Source organism: Ruditapes philippinarum, unplaced genomic scaffold (assembly GCF_026571515.1).
Source record: "Ruditapes philippinarum isolate M1 unplaced genomic scaffold, ASM2657151v2 ctg7774_1_1_1_1, whole genome shotgun sequence".
Lineage (NCBI taxonomy): Eukaryota > Metazoa > Mollusca > Bivalvia > Venerida > Veneridae > Ruditapes > Ruditapes philippinarum.
Genome location: NW_026861090.1, coordinates 166,294 through 176,692, shown reverse-complemented (window position 1 = coordinate 176,692; position 10,399 = coordinate 166,294). Strand labels below are relative to the sequence as shown.

General features: G+C 31.2%; 1 protein-coding gene across 1 annotated transcript; it reads left to right on the top strand.

The window, feature by feature from the left end:
- The first annotated feature begins 566 nt into the window (after window positions 1-566).
- LOC132714492 (acyl-protein thioesterase 2-like) lies at window positions 567-8,942 on the top strand. The gene is made up of 8 exons (XM_060697384.1): window positions 567-612; window positions 735-766; window positions 2,890-2,955; window positions 3,735-3,782; window positions 4,960-5,030; window positions 5,592-5,767; window positions 6,411-6,575; window positions 7,192-8,942. Exons 1-8 carry the CDS (start codon window positions 610-612, stop codon window positions 7,237-7,239), a joined length of 609 nt encoding a protein of 202 aa, XP_060553367.1. The 5' UTR covers window positions 567-609; the 3' UTR covers window positions 7,240-8,942.
- The last annotated feature ends 1,457 nt before the right edge of the window (window positions 8,943-10,399 follow it).

Genomic DNA, 10,399 nt, shown 5'->3' with positions numbered 1-10,399 from the left:
ATTCTATCAAATAATCAATATTAATTATAATATCCAAATATACCCCCTATATACTATAAATTTTTTTATAGTATATAGGGGGTATATTTGGATATTATAATTAATATTGGTTATTTGATAGAATTTCAAGTTCCTGTGTTTGTGTTTTTTTATAGTATATAGGGGGTATATTTGGATATTATAATTAATATTGGTTATTTGATAGAATTTCAAGTTCCTGTTATTTTTGATAAGGAACCGTCAGTTGTAAAAATGTTATTGTTATCTGATAATGAACAGTCGTCATACTTGCTGGTATGTCATTTATTATTGACAGTTTAGGTTTTTCAAAATTTGTATGATTAACAGTCCGAATGTAGACCTTAATGAAATGTTCTGGAATATTAACAAAATGAATAGTCAACCACATTAACCATATATATGAATGGTTGAACACAACAGTAAGGATAAATAGCGCAATGTGCATATCTTTTTATTTTTGTAGCATATTTTAAGCAAAAAGAAAAGACACTATAAGTCTGAAACATTCTCTCATAGCCTCCCCATCAGTACATTCAGTGCTTTGATTGTTATATATTAGTTAACAAATATGTAAAACTATTATAGAAAATGGTTAGAACTGACTGAAATAGTCATATTTTTTAACTGGGTCATGCTATTAAAGCATATGTTAGATAATAGAATTAATATTTTAAACAATATAAAGTAAAATGTATTTACTTTATTTCTTTCAGTTGATCTTCCTTCATGGACTAGGAGATACTGGGTAAGAATTTAAGATCTGGTTTTTCTATGTTGTATTTTACTTGTATGTATGGTTATTATAATGGCTTGTTCTGTATCTCGAAAAATGTAACATGGTTCACACTGCTGTTAACCCTGACATGTTGCTTTAAGTTTGTAACACACAAGGTTAGTCAAAATTCACGGCTTGTTGATGCACCTTTAAACAAAACAAAACAAACAAAACCCTGACATGAAGCATATATTATTTTAGAGACTAGCTTACTAAAGATTGGTTGTTCTACTCAGAATTTTGCCTGCTTGGGCTTCTGATGCATCGGGGAGGGGCCTCTGATGCTGCAGGGAGGGGGCTTCTGATGCTTCAGGGAGGTAATTCTGATGCCTCAGGGAGGGGGCTTCTGATGCCTCAGGGAGGGGCTTCTGGTGCTGCAGGGAGGGGGCTTCTGATGCCTCAGGGAGGGGGCTTCTGATGCTGCAGGGAGGGGCCTTCTAATGCTGCAGGGAGGGGGCTTCTAATGCTTCAGGGGGGTGATTCTGATGCCTCAGGGAGGGGGCTTCTGATGCCTCAGGGAGGGGGCTTCTGATGCTGCAGGGAGGGGGCTTCTGATGCCTCAGGGAGGGGGCATCTGATGCTGCAGGGAGGGGGCTTCTGATGCTTCAGGGAGGTGATTCTGATGCCTCAGGGAGGGGGCTTCTGAGGCTTCAAGGAGGGACATCTGATGCTTAAGGGAATTGCTTCTGATGCTACAGGGGGTGCTTTTGATCCCTTCCTGCTTATAAAGATGGAAAGTCACCATATTACCTCACATTACAGTTTAATGCTGTGTTGTGAATAATGATTTATAAAGTTATAGTAAAACATGATTATAGTATGCCTTACCTTTCCAATTTGGTTTGAACTGTTTTGTTATTTAGGATGTCATACATATGTATTCTGCTCATATACAAGTACTAGCAAATAGCAATGGGATTTAACCTTAACATATACTCATTATCATATGACTCCTTGTTTTAAGTGAGACAAAACATGTAGACTACATGTATAATTTGTATTTAATGGCAGTAACTTAAACCACTGTTAAAATAACACCTTGTAAACACAAGTGTATACGATATGTTTCAAAAATACAAAGGAGAAAGAAGCTTGCATATCTTTTGATATTGCAAGGTTATTATTATTCATGAATTGGGAAGCATGTTTATTTTAAGAAAGTGTCTATAAAGAAAACTAAATACAAGGCAGTCATTACATGGAATAAATAATGTACAGTCCTAAACCAATATTTGATCTGTCCCAGACTGTACTATCAATTACTACAATTCATTGCCTCATTCCGCTGTCTCACTGTGCGACTATTGTCTCTGACTTAAATTCATCTGTTGTTACATAGTTTCAGAATATCTGGTCTTTTTTTGTGGAAAATTGTATCAAATTAGGGGAAAAAAAAGATTGTAGGAAGGTAAATGAATATTGTAGTACAACTTTTGGGAGAAAAAAGATTTTATCTCTGTCTTAGAATTTGACAGAATTATATCCCTTTGTGTAGTTAGTTAATTCCTGGTCAAAGTTTCCCATGCATTGCAATACCGATCTTCAAAACTATTGAAGGTATTCAGTTGAATCTTAAGACATGTCTGTGAAATTATAATTCGAAACCCACAACTCTGACATGGATTTTTACTGAATTATGACCTTTTGTGAACTTTGAAAATTACAAGTTTAAGTTTTGTAACATCAATCTTCAGAACTACTGAAGATTCTAAAGTGATACTTCATTAAGACATATCTGTGGGATCATAATTGGAATTTCCAAGGCCTATAACTCTGGCATAAACTTAGACTGCATTATGGTGTGTAGTGGTATCATGCCTGACCTGTGTTAGTTCCAGTTTTGAATAAATTCCTACATTATCCGGGCTATTGTTTTACTATCAAGTATTGTGAATAGTCATGTGTGCTGTCTGCAGCTGTCATTATCATTGTCATCATCATCATTATTGTTATTATGTACATGTAATTTAAGTAATAAAATTTTGAGAATATGTGGAAGAAGTTTTTATATTTATATAAGATTAAAACAACCATGATTATTTTATGAGATTAACAGTATTATACAGAACTTTATCATTTGGTTTTCTTTTCAGACAAGCCTGGTCAGATGCATTTAAACAGTTGAAATTAAAGAATATAAAATGTGTATGCCCTACAGCGTAAGTAAAATATCTTGTATATTTGATCACACATGAGTTTTATCATTGCTTAAAATTTTGTCATGATACAAAATGTTGAATAAATTAACATAATTAATGTTGAATATATATACAAAAAGTGCATCTGGGATGTAGCAAGTGATTTACTGGTAGTAAAATCATTGATTTCTTATGTTTAAAGTCAAGATTAAGATTTTGTTCACTTCACATATCTCTCTTGAAAAAAAAATATACAGAAGATAATTATGAATGTATTTAATCGTGAAATTGCACTTTAATATGTGGCTTCAAATTATTCATTGAATTCATGAGATAGATTTACAGTTAATGAAAATATTGCATTGTAACAGACTATTCCACTCATTATTCTTTTAAAGCCCAACACAAATATTTTAGACTTCGAATTTGAAAATACAAAATGTTCAATAAAACTGTTATTAAAGGAAACAGACGTAAATTCAGTTAAATTGTTAATTTACTGAATTAAATTGAATTTGTTTACTTTAAAATAAAATGATACCATAGGTTTTTGATTTTGTATAACCTGCCTTCTGAAAGAAAATATAGTTAACTATAGAATAGTTACTCTACTGAATTCATGTGTTAAAATTTAACTGTTTTTGAATTTGGATTAGCTTTTTCTGTTTTCTGTTAACTTGAATTGTTACCAGATTTTTAAAATATTTTGAAAATTGACTATTGTTTAGTTTGAAAGATTTTAGATTTTACATGGTAGATAATGGTTGATTGTACTTATTTGACCATCTTTTCTTCTCTAGACCTGTGATGCCAGTTACTTTGAATGGTGGTTTCATGATGCCCTCATGGTAAGTAAGAATACATGTATGATAAAATTAGGGACTAAATGTGCCCTCTTAATTAAGTTAAAATTTTGAGTTAGCATACAGGTTTGTTTTGCTATGTTGTAATTGGATATATTTTGCTTTGAAACGATTTCAGTTACTATTATGGTGGAAAATGACAAATTCTTTGAAATATTCCATAACTATTTCTCTTTAACTATGTCTTATGTAGTTCATTTTGTATAAATTATATATGATATATTAACCTGGTTGTCATTGAAACTTGAAGCCAATTTGAAGCAGTCTCTCCCGAATTGAGAAGTACTAGTATCATAATATAAGAGAACATGGCTATTATCCCAGTAGGGCTCAAAGTTGTCATCCTTGCGTCATGAGACATAACTAAATTGCTAGGCCACTGCTGCTCCCCTTTTGTTCAGCTTTGAAATGTGCTTTACTATGTGCCAATTTCATGCCTTATTAGATATGCAGCCTTGCATATACTAACCTTTGAAGCCAGAAGTTTTATCAGTCTTCTTTAATTGTATACTACTGAATTAATTTTCAACTAGATTTCAAAGATTGCATAGATAAAATGCTATGCATTTTGAACCTTGCACATTTTGTTGCCCTTAATAAGAAAAAAAAACACACTAAACAACCTGCAGTTAAAATTCATTGCAAAAAATGATTCATCTGTTAATTTTAATGGGAAATGGTTTTTGAGCAATCACATAATTTAGAAAAATTCGGGGGAAATTTTTTTTTTGAAATAAATGTAGTCTCAAGATGGCAATTTTAAATTAGAAAATAAGATAGGACTTTGGTTAATCTTGGTGAATTGACAGTTCTTAACATTTTTATGTAACAGTAATTTGCAACCCAGCTACTCATCCTTACCAATTCCCAGGGCAGTGTTGGGGGTTTTAGCAAAGTTTTAACAATTCATTAAGGGCTTCTGTGTCTTAGTCCTTCCCTACAAACCACTTGCCCCGCATGCAGTGGGTTTGAATCTTGCCACAGAGACCTGGATTCTTTTGTAGAGGAAGCTATCCCGCAAGCTTAAAGCTGTATGTATTTTAATCATTTAAAAAAGAATAAATTCCTTATTAAAAAGGAAATTATGCCAACTTTTTAAAGAATTAATATTTTTGATCACATACTCTATGAATAGTTCATTATATTTGATAATGCTTTGTAGGTTTGACATTGTATCATTGAACCCTGATGGACAACAAGATGTGGCTGGCATAAACAAAGCTGTATCATCCTGTAAGTTTTCCAAATATATGAGATTTAAAAAAACAAAGCTTTTAACCTAGTAATACTGTTGTTTTTTGCCATTGTTAAGTTCTGGTATTTAGTAATTTATAAGTTTTTCACTCAATACTCTTTTCTTAAGGGTTTAAACCTATATGTGGTGATAACAAAGAGTTGAAAGGCCAAATCTGTATCAGAATGAAATCTAAAATCTTATTTAAGATGGCTATATTGTTTACCAGGCCACCAGAGAATATTAATTAGATTTGCAAACCAGTATACATGTTGAGCCTGTGCACATCAATGCATGCTCTATATTGTAGGCTTACTTGCTTTAAAGTTTCATCTTGATATACCAAGAATTGATAATGGACAGTTCCAAAAATGGAAACTAGACAAGTCTAAGAAATTCAGCAGGTGAAGAAGTATAAAAGCTACCATTAGTAAAATATTTTGTAAAAATATGAAAACTGCACTGTCACTATCTGTCATCGGATATTGATATATCATAATATGCTTTGCACTGAATAAATGACAGCTGTACATGACTTGAAATTCTCATGTATATTTCAGTACGTGAATTAATAGAAGAGGAGGAGAAGAAAGGGATATCGTCAGAGAACATAATTTTAGGTGGATTTTCTCAAGGTGGCGCCGTTGCTCTATATACAGCATTTACTCATGATAAACCTTTGGCAGGAATTGTTGGACTTAGTACATGGCTGCCAATACATTCAGAATTTCCAGCAGTATGTATATTGAGTTCTTTTTTAATAACAGGTTCTTTTTTGGCATGACCCTGCAGAATTTCATTTGATGACTGATAAAGTTTACTTGCTTTTACTGCTTTACCGCATAGCAAAGTGAATTTGGATTCTAATTGTAAAGCTGGAAATCTGCCATTTGACCTTTACGGTATTGGTGCGATTTACCCAAACCCGCAAAAAAATCCCCAAACTTTTGTATAGTACATAGTAGGGAACTATTTAGTTTACTTTATTTAATTTTAGTAGACTGATGGTTACGGTCTCTCCTGTATTGTTATATCTTCAGCCATTGAAAACACGGATAATTCCAATAGCTTGAAATCTTGAGTTTGACTTAAAGCCAAAGTTAAATAATTATTTAGATATAAGTATTTAATGAAGATTGAAGGTACCTTTAATTAAGACAGAAATGTTGATCAATTGTTATTGTTCTCTATTTTTTGCATTTTTACCAAAAATCAAACTCAATTCAAGTACATTGTTCACAAGTTATGATTTGAAAAAACATAGCATCTCGAAACCATTTAGTAACTTGTATTTCATTTCAGTTATTGTTTTTGACAAAGCATTTTACGATTATATTTTAGTCTCAATTATTATTATTATGATTTTTTATTACTTCCAGGGCCTTAAAGAAGCAAACAGAAACATTCCAGTGTTTCAAGGTCATGGTCGAATCGATCCTCTTGTGCCATTCAAGTGGGGAGAAATGACCAGAGATGTACTTCAGAAAATGACGACAAAAATTGATTTTAAAGATTATCCCATACAACACTCATCATGTCCTGAGGTTAGGATCTGTTATTGTTTTTGTTTAAATCTTTGTAGGCCATTGTTTTTGTTTGTATCTTTGAAGGCCATGAAACATTTGTAGCTACACTTTAAAAAGAAAAAGGGGAGCTAGTGACGATTGTTGTGACCTGCTCATCGTCAGCGTGTTTGTTAATCTTATCTGTTAAGTTTTATATTTTATGGCCATTTACTTCAATACAACATGTAATAGCCAATCAAATGACGTTGGTACTATGTATGTAGATGCATTTTGTCAAGTCCTACAGTATGACATACCAATAATTGGCCTAAGTCGAACACAAAAAAATTTGATTTTTATTGGACCAGTTTCCTTGTGTCTGATATAGTAGCAATGATTAAGGTGTTAGTTACATAGTGCTTTCTTTATTAAGCCCTTCCTAAAGTGATAGGGGTCAAAATATTGGATATGTGAAGGAGCAAAATTTTTGAGGTTGTCCGCAAAATCATAATCCGAAAAAGTAAAACAGTGGGAGAAATATTGTTGTTTGATTGTTGAATGGAGTAGGCATCAAGTGAATGCTTAAATGCAGTTCCATGCAATGAAAAATTCCTAATAAACTATACCTTAAATTTTTTCTATTTTTACCTTACAGGAGATGGATGACGTGAAAAACTTTCTCACCTCGTTAGCGAAGGATTGACCTTCTGTAAAACTGTAGATTATTTTGAATGTAAACATATTTAAAGCATGAACCAAATGTAATACGCACAGATCATTTTAATTTTTGAACATTGTTTACAGAATGAAGACTTGTTTTGTTTGTAAATAGGTTTAAAACAAAGGTTTTACTTGCTGCAATAGCTAAAGATTGGTTTTTTTCATTGGTTACTACCACATAAGATGGAAAAGATGTAGTTTGTTATTTATAAATGAACAGTAGAATTTGAATATTTTATTTTGTTATTTAGATGATTGTTTTATGGTGTATGATTGCTGATTTTATGAGTGGATTTTTTCAGTTGTTTTAGAGAGACAAAGGCTTTCAGTATGGGAACAGTTATAAGGGTCTTTTTCATATCACTTTGCTCAAAGTATGGTTGGAAAATGTCGACTGTTAGATTTTCAGTTAGACATCTGGACATATTTTGGTTGGTTATTCTCAAATTTACATATGAATACACCATGGACATTCACATGAAATTTCATACATATCTTTATATATATTGAGACAATATGTTAGAAATATTAAAGTTATTGTGGGGAATATTTTGAGTTTTTGATTTTCAGATGTGCTTACATTAAAATTAGTGAAGAAGAAAAAATGTGTATGAATATATGTGTAGTTTCCTTATAAAATTATATTTGTGTCTATAGAAATCTTGTAACAATTATATACATATTTTTATGATGTATATATTTGTGGAGATGTTCAGAAGAGAACCATTTTGATTTTTTTCATTAAGTTATATTTTTATATCTTTTGGTACTCGTCAAGCCACTCTTTATATTTTTTATGAAAACTAGAAGAAGAAAAAAAAGAGTACAATAAAACAGTATTGCTACTAAGTTGTAAAATAAACTTTCATCACCATTCAATATAGATACTTATAATATTAATGTGAAGTGAAACAGTTTAGTTATCGTAGAAAATAGTGTTTTTTCATGCAAGATGTGTGCAGTATGAATGAACATATTCCTTTGGAGTAGCTATCATATATAACACACTAGGATTATTACCAAAATTGATAAAGAGTTATCGACACGTTCTACTTATAATTTATGACTGTTCATTTCTTAAATAGAGGAAAAATGCAGCCCCTAAGTTATTGAACCTGGCCGTACTGAATAAAAGTGACGGCTGACAAAGTTTTACACTGGCTTCATAGATCTGTTATTATCAGGGCTCAAAGGGTTAAGATGTCAATTGCAATAATAGAAAGTGATCTTGTAGATGTAAAAATACACAATTCTCTACCTGCACATAATCTTTCTTACTGAAATATTTGGAATAAGTTGTCTCCCTTTTGTTGAAGCTATTTATGTAATGAAACAGAAAGATGTTATACTATTTTTAAAGTCTTTTTGTATTTTAACATGCTTAGACTGTGCTTATTAAAAAAATGCTTCATTGCTTTAAATGTTTGGTAAAATAAGTTTTAGTCATAAGTTTGTATAGGAATCAAAAAAGTTAATTGATATACTTTGAAAAGATGTTGCAGTAAAGAAATCTTGCAAATTTTACCTGATTTAGATATAAACATTTTTGGTGAAATTTGTCCGAGCAAATGTTTTCACAAAAACTTTTTGTAAGCCACAGATTTCAAACAATTTGGAACGCACAGTGTATCAGAATTTGAACTTTAGTTTTGTTTTGGATGCTGTGAAATTGTTGTTGTTGTTTTTTTTTTTAATAAAAAGAGACATCTTTTTTTAGAATGGATGAAAAGTTACTGGTAATGTTGAGAAAGGTACACCAAGATTAGTTGATTGTTATATTTTGTGATATTTGTTTGATATGTTATGTTGTAAACTGGTAGTTGTTCTATCCACTGAATTATTTTGGTAATTTATTTGTGATGTTAACCAAGGAAGATACCAGTAGGTAAATACATGTTGTTAGTAAGACAAACAAACTTATTCAAGGTATAACTTGTAAACTTATCTTAAGGCTTTGATAATGAAAGTTTGGCCAAAGCATTTTAATTCAGCTACTTTTTTTTTAGTTATATGTATGACCATGTAGATTCTAGGATAGCCTAAGATAGTTTTTCACTTAGAATATCCCAAGATATTTTTGTTCACTTTCCCTACAAGGCAATTTGATGGAAGGGTCATAATGTCAGTTTTCACAAGAACACGGTTAAATTCTTTACAGTGATCAGTATTTATCTTAAAGGCACATTATGCCTCAAAAATCTATGTTTGTTTAATTCTTTAGGAATGTTAAACATTTGTTTAATAATGTTTAAATAATGGGAAATGTGCATGTAAGATGTTTTACAACTGAAAAAGTAATGCCAAACATGCAGTTATGTGTTATTAAGGTAGAAAAATGTAAACAAAGTGGTATTAACACCTCCATACAAACTACTTATTCACTATAATTATACCAATTGCCAAAAATGCAAAAGATAGTTCATGTATATAGCAAATGCTTTATACTTTTGGAAACTGTAACAACATACCAACATTAAACAGTTTTATTTAGAAATAAAAGTGATAGTATTTCTGGGGCAATATGGGCCTTTAAATGTTCTTGTTTGTCATATGGACACAACTTAAAGATATGTCTTAACAATATTAATGTTTTTTGGTAAGTGGGACAGTGAAAGAACAGATATGTTACAGTGCATGACAGTCTCAGAATTTTAGTTCAGTTAAATATATTTATTATTGTAAGAAAAGTGTGAACATTTTGATGATTGACTTTTGATCAGTGTCAAGGAAGTTATTTTATTAATAACGGGCAAGGTATCAACATGTTAGTAAGTGTTTGAATTGTTTACACATTTATGAATATTTATTTTTTTAGCAACAGAACAATAGTAATGAAGAAATTTAAGACTGATGTCATGATTGGTCACAGTTCAAAGTACATGTTTGAATTTGATTGCTCATGATGTTTTTTTATTTGTTTTTTGGTTAAACTTTTATATAAGAAAATTACAATAAAATAATTTGACTTAGGTTTTACTTCAAAAACAGTTTCTAGTTTGTTGTGATTGCTACTTATTGTTGAAAATGAACATGAAATTAACCTATTGAATAATTAAGATGACTATGTAAAACAAATCTTAACATCATGGTAACAACAGAGACATTGCAATAGATATAGGAGCCCGCGTCATGACAAAACCAAC

What these genes read in the sequence shown, in the direction of transcription:
- LOC132714492 (XM_060697384.1), top strand. An exon ending in CATGGACTAGGAGATACTGG is followed by an intron (nt 767 to 2,889) that starts GTAAGAATTTAA and finishes TTTTCTTTTCAG; the next exon opens with ACAAGCCTGGTCAGATGCAT. An exon ending in AACACTCATCATGTCCTGAG is followed by an intron (nt 6,576 to 7,191) that starts GTTAGGATCTGT and finishes TTTACCTTACAG; the next exon opens with GAGATGGATGACGTGAAAAA.